The sequence below is a fragment of the Nestor notabilis genome, unplaced genomic scaffold, assembly GCF_000696875.1.
Source record: "Nestor notabilis isolate BGI_N333 unplaced genomic scaffold, ASM69687v1 scaffold4878, whole genome shotgun sequence".
Classification (NCBI taxonomy): domain Eukaryota; kingdom Metazoa; phylum Chordata; class Aves; order Psittaciformes; family Psittacidae; genus Nestor; species Nestor notabilis.
Genome location: NW_009939510.1, coordinates 140,582 through 162,376, shown reverse-complemented (window position 1 = coordinate 162,376; position 21,795 = coordinate 140,582). Strand labels below are relative to the sequence as shown.

Below are 21,795 nucleotides of genomic sequence, written 5' to 3'. Positions count from 1 at the left end.
CCTAACATTTTCATTGGAGGTTTTGTCATTTATTCCATGGTAGTTTTATTTCTACCTAACAATTTTCAATATGAGTATGCTGTTTTTCAAGATACAACATGTTAAATATATAGTAATTTAACGTGTTTGTAAAGCCTAGAAAATGGAACTTCTGTTCTTTCCAGGTACTTGACATTTTAGAATGTCCTTTAAAAACCTACCACTAAATTTTTATAAACCCACAAATAGATCAAGTGTAATCACAAATTGCTGGTAGCTGTCATGCAATCAACGTGGTTCTTGTTTATGTCCATGTACACACTCTAAAAAAATCTTCACCTGTTTGTAGCTTTTATAATGTCTCTCTCTAAAAAAATAACAGAAAATAAAATATTATTCATGTTTATTTGCATCAAGATTCCTCAGTGCACTTGATTCTGAACTTGCAAAACTATTTAATTCAATTTTGCAACAATATCAATTACATAAACTTAATTTATGCAGAAAATAGTCACTCTAAGTTAGTGTGATAATTCATTCAGATTTTATAATTTTCTTCCTCAAAAAACTAGAAGCTGAGCCATAAAATTTAACTGTGCATAATATGTACATTTTCTGACTCAGCAAGCCAAAAGCTGTCTCCATTCCAAGTGAGGGTGTCTTTGTTTTAGTCTTTTCTACTATTGTCACAGATATTTATATAAATACTTTCACATAAACATATGCATGTGCATACAAAAATTGGCGTCTGTATATTAAGATACAGCTTAATGAACGTGCATGCAAACATTAGTGTGCTTTCAGAAGTTTCACTTCAGTCTACACTGGTCAGGAAGAGAAATAAGAGATGCCTAATGGCTTGCAGATAACAAGTCAAATACATGCTCGTCACCTGTAGTTATATGAATCCTTTTTTCCATTGATTGCAATAAACCAAACTGCCTATCAAAACTTGTAGCACTGCTGGAACAAACGGTCTACTAAGGAAGTAAAGCACAAAGCAGTAATTATGTATACTTCAGGTCACCAGAACTTTTGCACTGTGGAAAAAGCCTAAATCTATAACAGAAAATACAGGTGCTCTTAACTATCTTTTTAACATAGAGAAACCTATTACAATGACAGTACTTATCAAATGTTTGTCTTAAGTATCCCAATTGCCTCTGATTTTCTCTGCTGGCAAACAAACACTAACCTGCTTCAATCTAATGATTAATTTAGAAAAGGAATTCCACACATCTTCAAAAATCTCCTGCAAAAATAATCTAAGACATGGAGGTGATTTCAAGGATATTGAAAAGAACTGCACAACTGTTTGCTTTTAGCTCAAAGATGCAACTGTAAGATTAAAAAGGTTGACTTATATCTCTTTGAGAATAAATGACAAATAATTCACAGACATAAGAAAGAATGAACAGAATGTTAACTTTTTTGAGTGATTAATTCCACTATATTTGATGTTTTATGTGATGTCTTTTGAAAGCATTATCCAAGAATTCAGCCAAATCAGTATCTTGTTGACCATCATAATCAAAAAATGCCTTTAAGTCAGATGACACAAAGTCTTAAATACATTTTCCTAATTTTCAAACTTCATTGATAAAGATATTTCCATCAACTTCCACTATGTAACAAAACTACTATATAATGACATAAAGCTATAATTGTCACAGCCAACATTGCCTACTTTTGCAAAATACTTCAACAACAAAAAAATTAAATCCACAAACTCACAACTCAGTAAAAGGTTGAGTAACAGCTTTGTGTCCTTCAAGGTTACACATGGTACCCTTGGGATGTTTTAAGCAATAATCATTAGAGATGAGCTAAGTTTAAGTTGACCATCATAGGAAGTTCTAGATAGAAGCCAGTAATATGCTCTCTACACTGTATCCTTTTCAGAAAATAACTTTCTAAGCTACCTAACAGACCTTAGCGTTATTGTGTATCATCACCAATAAAAATATTAAAACAAAAAAATTAAGCTTCAAACATATTTTTCTTGGTCACTTATCTCTGGTTCTATCCCATATACAACTGAGCTTTTCAATTTTCAGTGAAATGTAATCTGAAAAGACAGGTTATGTCTTTTCATAACAAATATACCTTCAAAAAAAACCCCAGTACTTCATAACACCTAAGATTGCAGGGGAAAAAGGTGTTCCATACCATAATCTATTAATATAACAACTATATTTTCAGGCTCCCATGACCTGCTATTAGTGGTTAAAACTTTAGCATTCAAGATCCCAATTAATAAATAGAAGAATAGTGTCCTGTGTTCAGCTACAGCAGTCATCTTTTCTCCTTCTTAGTAGCTGGTGCAGTGCTGTGTTTTTGACTTTCAGTCTGGGAACAATGCTGATAACACCGATGTTTTTAGTTGTTGCTAAGTAATGTTTCCTCTGACCAAGGACTTTCTCAGTCTCATGCTCTGCCAGAGAGGAGGGGAAGCCAGCAGGAAGCAGAGACAGGACACCTGACCCAAACTGGCCAAAGGGCTATTCCATACCACAGCATGTCATGGCCAGGACAGAAACTGGGGAGAGTTACCCGGAAGGCCCAGATCGCTGCTCGGGTCGGGCTGGGTATCGGTCAACAGTTGTGTCCTCTCCCCTTGTTATTCCTCTTATCATTATTATTGGTAGCAGCAGTGGTTTGTATTATACCTTAGTTACTGGAGAGCTGTTATCTCAACCCATGGGAGTTACATTCTTTTTATTCTTCTCCCCATCCCTTCTGAAGTGCGGGTGGGGGGAAGAAGGGGGCAGAGTGAGCGAGCGGCTGCGTGGTTCTGAGTTACTGGCTGGGCTTAAACCATGAAAAATAGAAATTCTGATCCTGAAGTTGAATAGAATTTACTTTTTAGAGGGACGGAGTGTAAAGACACACAAGGTCCTCTGATAAAAGGTTTGATTTTGCCAGATGGTTTTCTGAAACCAAGAAAAAAATTGTAGCCAACAGAAATAGATTCAATATTTTGTTCTTCTTTTAAAGGCAACAGTACATTTTATAAACTTTCTTGTTAGTATCGGTCTATGAATTCATTAATTATGAATACATAAATCCTATTTACAGTTTTTATACAATTAACATATCCTTTCTTTTTCAAAAGAAACAAACAAAACATTTCCAGGTTTTATAATCCACTTGTGACTAAATCGAAGGTTTTTTTCCCTACCTATAGCAGGATTATCTTTTCCAACTCTGAAAAATAAGATTCTTCCCAGTCACGTACAACTGCTTACCAAAATATTGTTTAATGTCAAAAAATACAATTTAAAACTAATTGTAAAATTCTGTGGAAGTTTAAGCTGTTGAATTATTAAACTGTTACATAAATTTGGTGGATAATGGCTATGCATTCTACATCTTTCAGAATGCAAATGTAGCTATTAGTGTGGAAAAAAAAATCAGTTTAACACTTCAGTTGAGACTGAAGAAAAAAAACAGAATAAAGACATTCAAGGAGCAGTCAAGTCTTTACACTGACTAAACCAGAGCCAAAATAAAAAAAAAGAGAAAAAAAAAAGTGGGATATTTGTATAAAGTATTCTAAATGATAGAAAGGAATTCACTTCCTTGTAGCAATAAGGTTTCGCTTCTAGATGAGCTTCGATGTCAAGGAGGCTCTGTTGCATCCACCAGAACAAGCTAAAGCAATTTTAAACCTGCTTAAAAGAATCTGTTCAAACCTGTTTAGTAGGGTTGAATCTGATATAGCCTGGCTCTGCTGAGACACACATCAGGGTCCAAAGAAAGAGCTACATTGAGCTGTGCTCTGGCAACATCTGTCACAACAGGGCCTCAGAGACTGATTCACACCAGCAGTTATATGGATGTTGATCTGCACACATGTGGCTTTCTGATTCCCATCAGTCAGAAACATGAAGCTGGTGTTAAAATCCAAGGTTTTAGTGGTTCACTTAATTTATTACTATCAGGGGTTTATCCTATTATGCTTAATAAACATGTAACCTATCCTATAATGATGGCATTAAACCAGAAATCAAATAGAAACATAGGTCTCCCATGCCATTTTAAAGTGGTAAAATATAAATATCCAACCAGTACCTGCTCCACCTGTACTGTGTAATTACCATAAGCAGCAACAACTAGTCTGGGCCTTGATTTTATGCCTTCATAACAGACACGAGGCTGAAGCCCTGGACTTACAGCCAGGACATAACAAGGCACTGGCTTACAGCTAATACAGAGAAAAGAGAATACATGCCTAAAAAGGAAAACTTCATTTAACTTCCCAGCTATTTCCACTTTGTACTAACCACTTCTTACTGATACTAATTGACATTATTACATCATAATCTACAATCCTATGGCCATATTTGACTTCAATTACATAGGGGTACAAAATACACTTAATTTTCATAGACATCTCTCCAACTTAGTGTTATTAAGTAAACCAATCCGTACTTCGTTACCTTACATAGGTTCAGATTATTACTTATAACATGACTTAGAACTGAAAGTTAACCACAACTACGTATGTAATTGACTGCTGTCTCCCTCTAACTGCAGTTATAGAATAACTACAACATCTGCTGATAACAAATATAAAACAAGCTACTTATAAAACTGAACCTGTTTTAATCTAACCATATAGATTGCACTTTCATATTGCACTTTCAGGAAAAAAAGACTGGACTCATCTAGAATTTTAGTCAGTCTCATGAAAGCAAAATCAAAATATTTGGAGATCCTCTGAATAATATGCTGACACATATAATGATGAAGGCACAAGAGCTCACCCACCTTCAAAAAGAATTCAGTGATATACAAAAAATATATGGGTTTTTTTCTCTTCCAGTTTAAGGGAAATGCAAGCCTGAAACTGTAGGGATAATTCATGAGGTAAAACAAACCTTTAGGTTAATGAAGTTGGTTTCCCCAGAGTCAGACTTGGTTATTTAATTTTTACTGAAAGTTGAGGCTGCAGGCATATGACTACAATTCTCAAATAAATATAAAAAAAATTTCTAATGCTGTTAGTAAGTATTTTTGGGAAATTAGTCAACAATGCATTGTGGAGTTGCAAAAATATTTTAACAAGGTCTACTAATTTTGTTAATAATGAAAATCAACCTAATATGTATGTTTCTATGACTACACTTGTGCCTAGACTACAGGAAGATCTTAAAACAGTCCCAGTATTACCAACTAATATGAACAGCAGAGACAGTTCTGAAATTGATATTTAGAAAGAACAGTCAAGTCTTTTCAATTACATATTGCTTCTTTCAATTTCAGCCAAAGAAATAAATAGGCAAGGAAACAGATCTCTTGACAATTAGGTCTACATCACTTCTCTACGTCACTTTGGTATATCTTAGAAGTTTCACTTGTCAACAGAGTGTATAAATTTTAAACTACATTTACAGAGCTTTACAACAATTTAAACATGATACTGAGTTCAAAAATTTTAACCTACAAAACTCTCAATTTATCCAGTTAAGGGGATATATTCCTATTACAACCACAGGTCTAAGGAGTAGTATGTCATTTGATTGCACTGTTGTCTGTTTACAGCTTTGATACTTCAAAACAAAGGAACCATAACCATCTTATAGCAGAACACATCTGTCTACTACACACGATCAAAAACAATGCTATTTAATGGATGTCAGACACATTCTGTACCTTTAAATTCTGTTACCTACCACAGCACTACATTTCACTGAAATCTAGATACTACAGTTTTCTCACTCATAACACACAGCATCTCCTTGTCTCTCACTTCCTTGAGTAACAGCAAACACATATATCTAGAAAATAAATATCACAAAATTTAGTTGCCAAATTTATCCCTTCTCCAGTGACTTGCAGAGGAAGTAGAAGAATGGAACCTTAAATTGCCCAATTAAAAAGCCCAGCTTCACATGACCGTCATCTCTGTGGACTATTTCTGCCAGTTAACACATTAGGGCAATTTTACCACAAAACAGTGTGTGCCAGCCCAGCAACCCACAACCCATGTGTGAATAGCAGTAAGGAACTAAATTAAATAACAGGATCATTAAAAAAAAAAAAAAAAAAAGGACAAAAAACCACATACAAAAAACCAAAAACCAACCAAAAAGCAGTACTTTTCTCCAAAAGAAGTCACACTAAAGACAAGGGACTTCTTTCTAAACAGCTCTAGGAACTACACAATACTCAGGAGCATCCAGAACTTCTTCAGAGACTTTTGGGGGCCTGCTCAGGGAGCTGTACTCATTGCAAGGCAGAGAGACTCCTATTGAGCACTTTATTTTTCTAACTATTTCCATAATCAGACATTATAATCATAGAATCATAGAATAGTTAGGTTTGGAAAGGACCTTAAGATCATCTAGTTCCAATCCCTCTGCCATGGGCAGGGACACCTCGCACTAAACTATGTCGCCCAAGGCTCTGTCCAACCTGGCCTTGAACACTGCAAGGGATGGAGCATTCACCACTTCTTTGGGCAGCCTGTTCCAGTGCCTCACCACCCTCACAGTAAAGAACTTCTTCCTTACATCTAACATGAACTTCTGTTTATGTTTGAACCCATCGCCCCTTGTCCTATTCACTACAGTCCCTAATGAAGAGTCTCTCCTCAGCATCCTCATAGGCCCCCTTCAGGTACTGGAAGGCTGCTATAAGGTCTCCACACAGTCTTCTCTTCTCCAGGCTGAACAGCCCCAACTTTCTCAGCCTGTCTTTACATGAGAGGTGCTCCAGCCTCCTTATCCTCATGGCCCTCCTCCTTGTACATTACAGGAGAGCTGGAGGTACCTAAATGCTCAAAAATGTTGAAAAAACCTCCACTTTCTTCAACTCCATTTTCTAACAGTGAATTGCAAACCACCATGCTGAAAGAAATGAGGCACCTAAATTCCCTTGAAGATGTGAGCCTTGGTAACTTGAATCTCACTGCTCTCAGAAAAGCTTTTTATTTCCAACATTACCTACATACTTTTGAAATGTGGAATGACTCTGTAAATAATAAAGCAATATTTGAAAACAAATAATGACTCAGACATTCCTCACCCTTTTTCTGCTTTCCAGATACATTTGCACAATATAAATTGCATTAGAAGAACAAAAGCTTTAACTTGGGGCTGTTTGTGGGAATACAGATTTGCAAAGGAAGTATTTGTGCAGTCACCCTAAAATCTTTTTGCAGTTTGTCATCTTTGCAAGAAGCAGTAAAAATAACATGCAATTCAAAAATGACTCATGCCAGCAAATTATACAAGGATGGTGGTGGGTCAGTCCTAGGATACATTTACCCTTCTGTTCTGCCTGTAGTGATGATCAATACCATTTGCTACCACCCTCAGAGCCCAAACCATCAGGTACAGTAGCAAGACATATACCCTTTCTTTTTGGCCTCTACAACTTCTGGCAATGTGTTAAGTATCACAATTCTTGACAAAAATAGTGTTTTTTCCTTTCAATCCACCACCTGTTAGTCAATGGAAGCTCCTTAGTTCTTCAATAGGAAAAGGAATGGATAATTCTTCCCTGTGTTTCGTCCATGTGACCAACAGTTTTTTAGAGCACTATCATATTCATCCTTAGTTCTGTTTCTTTTCTAACACAACAAACCATATCCTGTTTAAACTTATGATTCCTTACCTCTCATTGTCTACACTGCCCCTCTTCAAAGCTTCTCTAAGTCTACTGCATCCTTTTAAAGATGCATGACAAGAACACAAAATTCAATTATTTGACATCCAGTAACTGCTAAGGATTGAACTGAATTTTTCAGAGACCAGTCCACAATGGTTCCAGAATGGGAACCTCGTGTGGGAGTGGAACTCAGTGGGCTGAAGTTCCTAATGCATGAATGGGCAGTATGACACCCCGCATTGCAGTGCAAGTGAAGCCAAGGCTTGTGAATGCACAATTCATGCACAGTTAGGAGTTCAGCAGTTCCCTATCTAGCTCTCTTAATATTTGGTCTCTTCTATTTCATATTATTAATTTTTCTGGTTTGCTCTGTACCCATTTCTTTTGACACTTCAGTTTGAGATGCTTCTTCAGATGTTTATCCCCTTCCTTCATGGTCAACCATCTGTAGTGTGACACAACCACCATTGCAGGAAACATGCTAGTTTCCAAAATACTTGAAAAACTTTTACTAGTAGCTTATATTTTGAAGGGAATTTCACTTTTTAAGGGAGGCTGGGAACTTCGAAGAACCCTCTTACAGTCTTTCTGAACTTTCACTGGAAGTAAAAATGGTTTATATTAACTGTTTGTCAGCTATTTGCTTAACACACAGATTTATGAAAATCAAAATCTTCTGATAGTAGATTCATGGCTGAAACCAATGGCAGATCCTGCAACTTAATTACTTGCAATGAGACAATTTCCCTAGCTCTTCAACACAATAATTTCTTATTTTGAAAGCTACTGCATAAGGGTCCACATGGTTCATTACACAAGCAGCAGGGAGTCCCTCCTTGAGAGAATGAAGGACACAAAACTGGTAACCTAGTTGTATTTTGCCCCTAGTCCTTGATTTAAAATGCTGATAATTAACGCAGTGTAATCAGAATTTTAGAAAACTGTTCTTTTTTAAAGTGTGTGAAGAAAAAATTACCTTTTTTTCTTCACTCTGTTCTGTTGCATTAGAACATATTGTACCTGTCTTCATCTGCTATAAAATACATACACATATGTACACACATAGTTTATGATCAGCTAACATGTGCTTAATTTGTTCCCAGAATTAAAAGGCTGTTCAGGATGGAAAAGTTTTCAACATAATAAAATGTGGTCAAAGCTTATTTTCTTTTAAACAAGAAAAAGAACTGCCAAATGCATTCAGCAGCTAGCATGTTCAGAGCTCGTGGCAGCTGACTGTGAAATACACTTTTATCTGCTTATCTGAAGAGTTTGAAATCACCAATCTTTGTAGAATCTGGGTGGACAGAAGGGGAATACAGTCAATTTTCTACTACTTACGAAGAACATCCCTTCATCTGTCACTCCCTAAAGGAAAAAATAGGCCTGATTTCTAAGATTTCTCCTTAACAGATAATCACTATTTTTTTTCCAAAGCATTATTGGCTGTATTACGGTTGTGTTACTTTTTTTTTTTAAAGGAGATAATTTATTAAATAATAATTAAGATTCTCACAAGAAAATAAACTAATAAATTTCAGTAATGGTACTATAAGACTTTTTTAAAAAATTAAACCATGTATAATAGATCCTATTTATTCAAATTAATTTTCATATTGCAGTGACCCTTAGCAAATTCAGATTAGAAAGCCCAACAGCACAGCAATAATGGATAAAGTTGATTTATTATGTTTTCCTATTTACACAATTTCAGCATGCTCTGTATTGTTCATTAATTTTTATTGGAGATAAAATTCTTACAGATCCTTATAATTATTCTTTTACATAATTTGCAAATTCTCCATTGCAGACAGTGCTCTTTGAATTTGCCTGATTTAACCATTATTCCAATGCTACAAGGAACATAGCTTCTTCAGTAACATTTATGGGATTTTTTTGTCAGAAAATAATCTGTTCAGGAAAGGCTGTTATGCTAAACACCTGCTTCTTTAGTCTGGCCTCCTAAAAAAATATGCACCATTCTAATGAGCATACTGTCTGATCCACTTCAAGCCTATTGGCCAGTTTTGACCAAATTTTACCCCCCAGAAAATCCAACATACCAAGTTCCTAGAAGTTCCATGAAAATTGTAGCAATTTAAAGCAAAAAGACCTACTAACACCTGGAGAGACAGAAAGGTAGGATGAGTTTCCATTTTGCATATGTATATTCATTGCCCAGTCAGGAAGTATCCCCAGGATGTGCAGTCTCTCATCCTGGTTTGAAATGCCAGAAAGAAGTAAATAACACCAGTGATGCTGAGGGCAATTAGAGTCATTGTGCTTGAGTTGTTATCACAGATAAAAAGACCTGGGTTTGTTGCAGAAAACTAGTATTTGCAGGAAACCAGCCATCATCACTTCAACTGCTTGTGAAAATACTTGTAGCACATTCTAAATCAGGTTTGAGCATTAAGTTCTGTTAAATTAATATAGCCCCTCAACTCAGTTCTTGCTACACTCAGCTACATTTACACTTCCTCTTTTTTTTTTTTTTCCCCAATTCTAAGAAGTAAAAAAATATATTAAGACACATGTTACTGGATTATAGGGATCACTACTACTTTCAGTTTCTGGGCTTAACTGTTCAGATTTCTATTATCAAAATCCATTCTCATCTCCAGCAAGCACAATTGAAAATATAAGCTTAATAGTTTCATCCACACATTCTAGGAATGAAAAGAAAAACCTCTGAAGCAGAGCAAAAATACTTAGTGAAAAAAGAGAAATATGAACCTTGATGAAAATGATATTTTCCAAGTGTAGTTAAATGATTTTCCTTATAAATGTAGTGAAATAAAAATATAACCTGATATGTACATGATCAGCTTAGTTCACACTTCCTTCAAGTGTCCTTTTTTCTCCCTACAATCTCCAAAGATTGTTGTCCTGATCAAAAGTCCATTCCCACATTGAATAGAGAATTTCTGTTGGCTTCAATGTGCTTAAGGTCAGACATCGTTGTACCATGATATAGTAAAATGCTTTAGTCTATACTTAAACAGACTGGCACTTCATAGATGAAGGAGTATTACACCTCAGCCTAAACTGCAACTCAAGCTAAATAAAATTGCTAAAATAATGTGCTGGCAAGTTTGTGCAAATATTTGAACAATAATTTCAATTCTTAGAGAGAATGTGCATAAATATTTATTCCACCCTATTCACCTGTTGTTTAATAATATGAGACAGATAGTAGCATGGCAGGAAAATAAGATATGGGAGAATAACAATGCAAATGATACTTGCTGACATAAGAGAGGATGAAATTGGGATACTTTCCAGTAGTAACAACATGTACTCACAGCAGCATCTTTTAGATTAAAAGGAGCGAAAAAGCACATACAAAGTCAATAGCATCAGTCAAGAAGAAAGTACATGAAAGTCAGGAATGTATGTACAAGTCTGTTCTTACATATTATTTACAGTACATGATAGTTACGCATCTCTAAGTATGTATATGTATATAAATGCAGTATGGAGGGCGTGATTCCTGTATTTAAATTCCAAATATACAATTTCCAATAATTATCATGACTTCATAAACAGAAAATTCAAAAAATATGATGGCCAAACCAAGAATTAACACCCTTGTTAATGTAATTACAGAACACTGGAAAGCAAGTTAATCCAAAATACAGTTGTCTGAATTTTCATTTGGCTTTACTTAAGCTACTTTTCAAAGGCAGTAAGGGATATTTTTCTTTTTGTGTGATTTTAAAGAAAGTGGAGTGATCAAACATGTTCTTTTCAAGAACAAAAGGAAACTGGAGATTTCTGTAATTAGGATCATAGAATCATAGAATGCTTTGGGTTGGAAAGGACCTTAAGATCATCTAGTTCCAACCCCCCTGCCACGAGCAGGGAAACTTGCTCATGGCATTATTTCACTAATGGATCATTGCTCCATCCCTGGCAGTGTTCAATGCCAGATAGGATGGAGTTTTGGGTGGCATGGTTTAGTACGAGGTATCCCTGCCCATGGCAGCGGGGTTGGAACTGGATGATCTTAAGGTCATTTCCAACCCTAACTATTCTGTGGTTTTATGATTCTATGATTACAATGATAAAAACTTTCCATTAATCAGCTCAGGATATAGAATCATCTTGGAAGACTGCAAAAACGGAAGTTAACAATTAATCAGTATAGTTTCATGAAAACCACAGAGAATGAAAGCAGGGAACGGCAATTTAGTAACTATTATTCTGCATTCCTAGAAGGGCCTCTATAGCTGCTGCCCTTGATAGCACCCTCCATTCATAGTATGCTCAATAAGACTAGGTAAAAATCACATCCTACTTTTGATTCTTAAAATATGAGCCTGGGGTTTTATTTGGGATGAGGAAGCTGGAACACACTTGGAGTTTTAGGGAGATTCTTTGGGTTTGTTTTTGCAAAGAAAACTATAAGCAGTTAAGGAAAAAATAAAAAATAATTTAAAAAAATAAAACAACGAAAGACAAACCACACAGATTATGAAAAGGTGAAACAGCAACTTAAACCAAACATTTTCCTTAAATTTGAGTCTGAAATTCAATTACTATGTCAATGAAAAATAAGTTGCCAGGGGTTTATTTCATGTTAGTAATTTTATATAAACAATTTACTGCAAGGACAGACTGATTTCCTCTCTACCTTTGTCTGTAACACAGCTTAAGATACCATCTTCTGAGATCAAAGTTAACATAAACAATGTGACAGTTAAACTGTAGTATGCTTTGTTGAACAGCTTCAGAGCATAAGATCTCTTCTGTTTGGTGCTCTCCTTAAGGTCATTAGCATGATTTACTATGAAGCAGGAAATTAGGTACTGGATATTTCAATATGGGCAGAAAATTTAATTCCATCGTTGCCATAGAACTGCTTTATCTCCAGCAAACTTGTAACCATAGTAACTAGATTAGAAACTATTCCTCAAATGTTTAAAAATTCTTATAATCTTATTAACAACACAAAACACTAAAAAATAATGGTAAATTCTTATTATTTGACAATTTTCCAAGTCATCTGCTGCTCAAGTGATCCTTCTGAAAGATCTTAAATAAACAGGAGTATTTTAACAAGGCTTTCAATTAAAATTCTGTTAGCTTAAAGAGAACAAATGTATTCTGTTGGAATTGTTTATGTGACTACCAATATTTTAAACTAAAAAAAAAAGAAAGGAAAAAGAGATAAATTTGAAGATCTGATTTCACTTAACAGTTTGTTAGGACATCAAATACATATCCTTTAATGAAAATTAATATGCTGTAGTTTAATAATTCATGTTCTTGCATTGGAAGCCCTTTAATTTAATGGAGTGCTGTTCATTTCACCACATTCATTGCTGAGGTAGGTTGGTATTTTTCCATGAAGGTCAGAAGTGTGCCATTCCTTCCTGCAAGCCATGGATTTGATCAGATGTTAAACTTTGACATCTCCAATGGTCCATTCAGGTCTGACTCAGCAGGGTATTACACATTTTCAAGAACACTAGAATAGCAGGAAACTTCTAGGTGTCTGTTCTTTCAGGATCAAAAGCAACTGTATTATGCATTTGTGATCATATATTTATAAAACTTTGTATTCCCTCCTCAGTACTTCTGTTGGAAATGAATTCCTCTCCTCTGGGGACTAGAAACTTTTCTTCTAATCTTATGCCAAAATTTATATCCATTAGTTATTACTCCAGTGTATTCCTTTCACTTAAATCATTACACTCACTCTGAAATTACAGAAAACACTGTACTAGGCTGAATAAATTGAGCTCATATATATTTCTGCCCAATTTTACTGTACTAATACCTTAACTTGATTTTTCTCTAATCACAATATTTTTTCTTGATGGATGAGAAAGAGATTTATTCATTAAAACTGTCTTATTACGTCTGATGTAGTAACAATTTGAAAACAACTGAATGAATATTAAAAAAGAATAATTTAAAAATCCAGTGGATTTTTCCTCTAGACCTCAGACTTCCTTCTAGTTCCATGGTAAGAAATACACTCTCTTGCTTCTGCATCATTTTTAGTAACTGACATGAAGATTCAGACCAAGACTTGAGATTCAGACATTTATCAACTGGGAAGCTGGTTAAGTAGATACACAGATCTCTCAGTGTTGGAAAGGCTTTTAGGTATAGCTCCTCTGGTCTGCACATTATCCTGTTCTCTGTTATTGCACACCATTATCTTCCAGACTTGAACACCCATCCTAGGTATAAGCTAAGTCCTTTCCCTCCTTTAATTCTTGTTTTCTCCATTCCCTCATTTTCTGCCTGATTTTCCACTAGGACAAATGCACTTGTTAATTCAGCTTATATTTCACTGTTGGTTTTGTTCCTCCGTTGTCATTTACCTGTCCTCCTGTCATGTACAATCCTTCTCTCTAGGTTTTTTTCACATATTGGTGGATCATGATCATCTCACTTGATACTTTTGTCACCTTCTTTTCAAATATTTTCCTGAAGTTTGGTATTTTTTCTAGTTGCATCTTCAGTACTTAACAGTTCTCTTCTGTGAAAAATGCAATTTATCATGTATAAATAGCCTCAATCAGATGGCCACTCAAAAATAATAAGCTTCCAGAAGTTTTTCCTTCCAGTTATCTTCAGTTACCCTCTCTTCAGGCTTTTTCTATTGCTGCATTAACAGAAGCTATTTTTTCTCTTCTCCTTAAATTCACTGCTTGAAGGAGGAAAAAAACCAAGCATCTCTTTACTGATCTTCAAGATTTCTATCTTGTTTGCTAGCCCGCATCACTTTTACTCTTGAGCTTTTGTTGGGTCAGTCCTGCAATCTAATTGTCATTTGGCAGCTATCTGTCCATAAGCCCAGAGTAGAGGCAGAGAATATATACACACTATGTGATGAAAAACATCTGAACAAGCACCTACTCCTTCCAAAAGGACTAAAGAGCCAACTAACAAAGAAAAAAGTCTCTTCTGGCCTTCACAGAGCATAAAACATCCTGCTAATTTTTACTAGGCCACTCATGGCTTCCAGATCTTCTGTGTCAACGAATAAAAAATTCTTTCTTATACAGGACAACTCCTCTAAATTAAATAATAAATTTTGGATCCATCATATGTCCATAAAATCCAAGCAAATTCTTTCAGTCTATATTAAAACACTCCCACTTTGCAGATTTCCTTCTCTCCTAATGACTCGAAGAAGAGCTGGAACTTGTTGGCCTTCTCTGCAGTTATGTTCTTGCACTTTTAGTTCTGCATTACTGAACTGATTAAACTTCAAAAAGTACCATCATGCAGTTTATCACCACAGTTAAACTGTGTCTGCAGATTGTCATCAAATAGATACATAGAGCCACCTCTCTCAAGTTAGCCTTAGAAAATATTTCTGTAGCATAGTGCCAAATAACCTGTCACCATAATTACAAGATAAACCTGCATTGCACTGTTTTGTATTTAATTGTACTTGATGTGGATAAATAAACCAGAAAAGTAACATGGAGGGAGACTGAAAAATTAATATCATATCCCTGTGCTATATCAGCAAGAGCTAAACAAAACACATCAATAACAGTTAACAACAGTGGCCTGGGCCATCTGGTCAAAGGCCCATATTACCAACATTTTATTAAAGTATTTTAATCTCGCTATTTTCCCTCAGGAATAAGGGGAAAAATTCAAAAGCTTAAGTTCTGCTAAAAGGTGAGATTTCTCTACCTACAAGCACAGCATATCTATGATAGTTATTTAATTAAGAGATTCCCTAATGAAGGGAGTGGAACTGGTAGGGCAATAAACTCATTCCTAAGTGGGTGTGCCAGAAAGCCAGTAACAGCACAAAGAGCAACCACTACACATGTATTCCTTGCTAAGCTAAATACTAATTTTAATTTTTGAAACTAATTAAAGCAAATCAATTTTTTCATTTGTCCAGTGCAATAACTGCTTCCTGATTTATATTACCAAACCTTAATGAAGTCCTCCAAAATCCCCATATATTTTTGCTTATGCTATTGTTTTCTAATTGTCAAATGAAACTTCATTAATTGTTCTCCACTGCTCTCCTATTTTTGCATATGCCCTGCTCCCACCTAAGTTTTAATAAACAGTTCAACTGTTGGTGGCTGCTGCAATCACTTCCAAACAACCTTGTGCATTTCCAGGCAATGTAGCATGGGTTGGAAAGCTAGAGGCAGTCAGGACAGATGAATAAACTACATTGGTAATTTGCTAAAGAAAGGGAAAATAACACACTCAGTGCAATCAGAAACTTAACTTTTAAGTGGACATCCAAACCAGACCACATGATGGTATCAAACAGAACTAGTCACATCTGAAATTATCACTATCCTACATTTCACTCTGTTAGGAAAGCTTCACATTCCTAATGAGCAAAAAATGAAACATTGCAGTAAAAAAGATGAAAGAAATACAGAAGTCAGAACTATTTTTCTCACAGGAAGATGTGTGGTTACTCCCCTCTCACTCCCCAACTTGTGAGTACTTGCAAGCCCCTGCAGTATGAACCAAACTCTACTGATGACATCACAACAAACTGACATAAGTCCTCCACCCTAGCTGCTGACAGTTATGTGACAAAAGTTTGATCCATCATCTGCTTTATCTTGTTCTTCCTTCTCATTTTTTCAATTCTATTACAACATGTGAATTATCCATTCTCTCTGTGTTTTCTCTTTTCCCCAAAACACTATAGAAACCACCGCTACTTAATACTTCTGCAACGTACCTTCACAGTGATTACAGCAGACCACAGACAGCAAGTTGAAAATAAATTCATGTGGAAGAGGAAATAAATGTGGTGGAAGCAGACAGGTATAAATAAATCCATAACAAAAGAAGAAAGACTGTAATCTGTGATTTAATTCTCTCACTGAGATAAAACTGCAAAGCAGCAGTCTTAAAAGTTAACTATTTATGACTAATGTGTTAGTCAAAAATTTAGTTATTATTGTTAATTCTCAAACAGTGAAATATGAAGTGAAATGTTCAGAAATAGCTTTAGAAAGTTTGGGACATATTAAAAAATACTTCAGAAAGATAGAAAAACTTACAGAAATTTATCAGATTGGTATAAATTTTTGATGGGTAAAGGGGAGAAAATGAAATCTTTATATATTATTCTTTCTTTTTACTAATAGGAAAACAAACATTCCTAATTATCAAAGTAATTGCTCAGGTGTCAGCTGGCTAAGTTACACATAGACTGTAGAGTAAAATTCTGCCCTCAAGCTGTGCATTTAGCTCCAGTGATCATATAGGTGGGAACCAGGAACAGACTCCACAGCTCTATAGCTGTCATATCATTAATATAACTACTGAAGTCAGAGCAATGCGTAAGGGCCCCTGCTTTAAAACTGCCAACATTAAAAATATATTAACGTACTTATAACTTCTGATGCCTAAATGGCCATTCAAACAACTATTGGTATTGCAGTTTTAATTATCTTGTACATACAAGCTGTTTATCTGAAGTTCTGGAAAAGTGGCTTATAGAACTGTCATTTATTTGGTTACCTGCAAAACCAAGAAAACACCTTTCCACTCCTATGTTAGACCTTTTCAAACAAAAAAAACCAAACTGAAAACATCTACAAAGACTTATTTTGTCTTTGGACACTAGAAATTAACTAAGGAATTAAATAAAGATGGTTTTACATGTAATACCTTATGAATTTCTTCTAGGTCTTGAGAATACAAAGATAATCCACACTATGCAGTAGGATATTCACCATAACATTCCTGGCCTGGACTTCAGCCCAGTCTAACACACAGATACACAGGTAGGTATCAACACCTACTAAAGAAAGCAGCTGAATGGAAACATGTATCTCTGATTAATGCTTTTTACCACAATGTATGCTTTTAATGTTTGCCATGAACACAAAGCCATATTCATCTGTCTATGTAATAGAGACAGAAAAACAGTCTTCTCTGTTCACTTTCATGATTCTTATTGTTTTATGAGATATTACTGCCAATATGATAGGCATTGCAAAATTTTAAGACAAATAGATCAATTAATTGATATTAAACTTCAAACCAGTTCTTTGCTGACTTACCTTGCCAACAGATTTGGGGAACGGTCCTCTTTGATTTTCAGGAACTAACACTGGAGATGCCAAAATAGCCCTTTTTTGTCTTGGAAATCCAAGGTTACTTTCTATCTTAAGGATTTCCTAAAAAAGAAAATGAACAATTACAAAAATTTTCAAAATAATGTTCAGTTTTTATTTCCATTCCCTGAATCCTTAACATGAACTACCAGATTCCAAGTTTTGTGTTTAATGTTTTCCAGCAACTAGTGATAACATATCAAACTATTTATTTAGATCTGTCAGGTTACTGGAGTTACTACAGTGACGGTCAACAGACCATGTTCATTTTGTGTTCCTGTAGGCTACTTTTAAACCTAAGCAAGTGTGGCTACCATCGTAACCTGACAACTGCCTAAGTTATAAATCTTAAACAAGGTGTGTCTTACCTCAAAAACTTGTACGACACCTGTAAAAAGCCATACTTCAAGTGTCTTTCACATCTCAAGTTGCATCTATACTTGATTGCTTTTCAGTCCAGGCTTTTAATCCCACAGAATTTACAGGTGAATTTGCTGAGACTGTCCCCAGCTAATGAACTCTCAATAAACACCAAAGACTTGTAAAGTAAAAATAAAAATAGACACCAAAACCAAGGTGTAGTTTAGAATATCAACTAGTAGGCTTGTTTTTGATTTGGATGTTTTCATTTGGGGGTGGGGTTTTTTTTGTCTTGTTTTTGGTATGGTTGATTGTTTTTTTTTTCCTTAAAGAAAACTTCATGCTATCGTATCAGAAACAACAACAGTAGAAATGGTTTATACACAAGCCTTCTTTTTTCTGCTGCGTTTTCTGGAGTATTTAGTTCTAACTTAGCTTCAGGCACTTTATGAGCTACAGCAAACTCTTCACATTGGCCTCTGGCCCCTAGAAAACTCTGCCCGTCACACCTTTACCTTCCCTCCCCTTCTGCTTTCTGATCCTCTCAGTTCTTTCTCTGCATGAGCTGCATTTTCTCAGAGACCACCCTCTTCCTTTTGCTTCCTCCTGCCATCTCTGCAACTCTTTTCTCCAAGCACAGTTACTACCAAGGTCCTCATCTTGGTAGAAACAACCTCACCCTTACTCCCAGAACAATTCCCTTGATCCAGCTCCTTCTTGGGAAACAAAACAAAACCAAATAAACAAAAAGTTTCACTACCATAACAAACATCAGGCACAAATCTGTAATGTGCTGGGAATTATGAAACTAAAGATATGAATCACTACTATTCATCCAGGCTGTTGTGACAGTTTTACAAAAGAAATCCTAGGTTAATTAAATGCCTAATTCCAGTAAGGTAGTTACACCCTACAGATAACACTTTTCTCTGCTCTCTTAATGCAGAAGCTCCGAAAACCTAAGCTGCTCAGTCAGTTCTGGAATACATGTTGCTGTTTTAACAGTTGCTATTTTATTACAAAAGGAGAGCTCCATCCCTTGGCTGTATTTTTATAAAACTGCAAAGTTGAATGAGCTTTCTTGGTGGCATGATCTGGATATCGATCAGTCAAAAAATCCACAGACTGCCCCTGCTGCCATCAATATGGGTGTCTCCCACCTAACGAGCCTATCATCACCAAAACACTGCTCTACTAGCTTTAGCATCCCTCTTCAAAGTTGACAACAGCAGCAAGAGAAACTCAGGTTTTCAACAGTTAGCTTTAGTCATGATAAAGTCAAAGAGTAGTGGGAACCAGCAGAGAATCCCTTCACACTATTTTGCCAATTTTCATAACTTCTTGAGGCTCACCCAGATAACAGAGTTCCCATCTCTCCCAAAGGCTTTGCCACTTCTCTCTAATCTTTCAGTCTACAGGCCACTTGGGTCCCTATTTCTGTCTTTCGATTCCTCTCCCAAAGGAATCTTCCTTAATAAAAATTCATGAGAAAGTTCAAGATAAAAACATTTGAAGTGTCAAATAAAAAGGAAAGGGCTGAATTCTTTCCAAAGGCAAATGCACCGAGCAGTAAGCTTTCAAAATCACTTATACTGTAAACACAGCAGACAGTGTAGCTGGCATGTGTCTGTGACATTTGTAAGGAGAGTAAAAGTGACTACCAGTGTGTCTAAAAGGAACTATCATTTCTTTAGCTCAGCAGCAGCAGCAGTGCTCAACTGATTGCAATTTTCACTCATGCTAACTGCTACCTTTATGGTTGCCCTTCAGCTTGTGAAAACGCAAAGAAGAACTCTGAGATGCAGGATTTTTGGAAATGGGTAAGACATTCAGATTTACATCTCCCTGTGGTTTGGATTGGAATGGACCTTCAGAGTTCATCTAGTCCAATGCCCCTGCAATGAGCAGGGACATTTTCAACTAGATCAGGTTCCTCAGAGCCCCATCCAACCTGACCTTCAATGTTCCATTTTCATTTCCTTACTAGTTTGAGGAGTAAAAGGAATTTTCAGATTATTCAATATCCATCTCTCCCAATTTTGGTAGTCATAGACACATATGCAATTAATTCATCACTTTGTTATGACAGGTTATCGTCACACTTTCTCAGAAGGTCCACAAATGGAAGTAAAAACCAAATTATATTCAGTGGTCAACACTGCAGTTATTAATACAAATAAGTGAAGTTCGAAACAAAAGCAGGGTGGTAAGACTTAAGGCCTTCAGATCCATGTTTCTGGGAAGGACTTTGGAATGAAGAAAAGTCAAAATAGTATTATTTGGGTTTTTTTCTAAAGCACAAATAGTCTGTTTCATGGAAAGGAAAGTTTCTGCAGACTGGGAACAGAAATGTAAGCACTTCTCTGAGTATGTTTCACACTGTTTATTCTCCAAATCTTAATACTGTTTTTTAAATAATGATTTCTCTATGATTCCTCACTTTCTCCTCATCCCCTGGTGTCTAACAGCAACGTGATGTGATTAAATGAACAGCCAAAAGCATCACTGTGGAATGCAGGTAAAGAGAAAGAAAGACAAGGTCAAGAGTACTTTACCAACACATTTAATAATTCACTGCTGTTGTGGTTACCATAATGATTTCCCCATTTCTAAAGAACAGGGAAAAAGAAAGGATATTTTGCTTAATTTCAAGCACCTGCAACTGACAGTTTAATCCTCAAGCCGTATATAAGACAGAAGTCAAGAAACCTGTATTTCTATGTGCGCTTAGCACCCGATTCAACAATTAAAACACTGAAAAGATTCTCATTTATGGTGGATATATTGCATATGTAATAATTCTTACTCAATTCACCTATTTAATTTCTTGATGAAGCAACTCACAAAGGATATGAAATCACTCTAGACAGAGTTGGTAATTTTGCTTCAAATCTTCTTTGAATACCAGGCTAGTATTATAACAGGAGTCTTCTTTTACCCCTTGTCACAAATGAAACCCACAAAGGAGTTTTCAGTTATCTTTGCTGGAATCTGATGATCAAAGGCTATAGTACCTACAATGCCTTTATAGCAGCCACAACTCCAGACAAGTATTTATGTGCCAGGAGACTGGAAAGCTTAGAATGGCATGTCCAAGGTGGGTGGTATTGAACCAGCACCCAGGGAGCTTATGGCTGTGATTACCATCCGTTCCTCTCATGCCTGCTGCTTTGTATAACAAAGAGTAACCTCATGTCCAGAAACATCAACCACTGGCAAAATTTAAAATCTAAAATATATATACATTATAATGAATATATGCCACCTTAAGAAAAGTGCACCAAGAATAAAAATTCTAGATTTCTGATTTTTTTTTTTTTTTTGTAAGACAAAAGGGTAGGAGAGAAATCCTACCATTTCTTTGTCTTTGCTACTTAGCTCCAGGCTGGGCAGAGAAGTGATTCAGAGCAGCCTTACAGAGAAGGACTTGGGGGTGGTGGCTGATGAGAAGCTTGACACGAGCCGGCTTCAGTGTGAGCTCGCAGCTCAGAAGGTGAACCATATCCTGGGCTGCATCAAGAGAAGCAAGACCAGCAGGTCAAAGGAGGTGATCCTACCCCTCTACTCTGCTCTCGTGAGGCCTCACTTGGAGTATTGTGTACAGTTCTGGTGTCCTCAACATGAAAAGGACATGGAGCTGTTGGAGCAAGTCCAGAGGGCCTCAAGGATGATTAGAAGGCTGGAGCACCTCCCTTATAAAAAGACAGGCTGAGAAAGTTGGGGCTGTTCAGCCTGGAGCAGAGAAGGCTGCACT

The 21,795-nt window shown here is 36.0% G+C and overlaps 1 protein-coding gene across 1 annotated transcript in view; it reads right to left on the bottom strand.

Annotated features, from left to right (window-relative positions):
- The window catches only part of LOC104409885 (cadherin-13-like), a gene marked incomplete at both ends in the record, with an annotated part of 134,797 nt that overhangs the window by 11,268 nt on the left and 101,734 nt on the right, over positions 1 to 21,795 (bottom strand). The window contains one exon of the mRNA XM_010019892.1: positions 17,628 to 17,744. Coding sequence (XP_010018194.1) covers positions 17,628 to 17,744 — 117 coding nt within the window. The remainder of the gene's footprint in view (positions 1 to 17,627; positions 17,745 to 21,795) is intronic.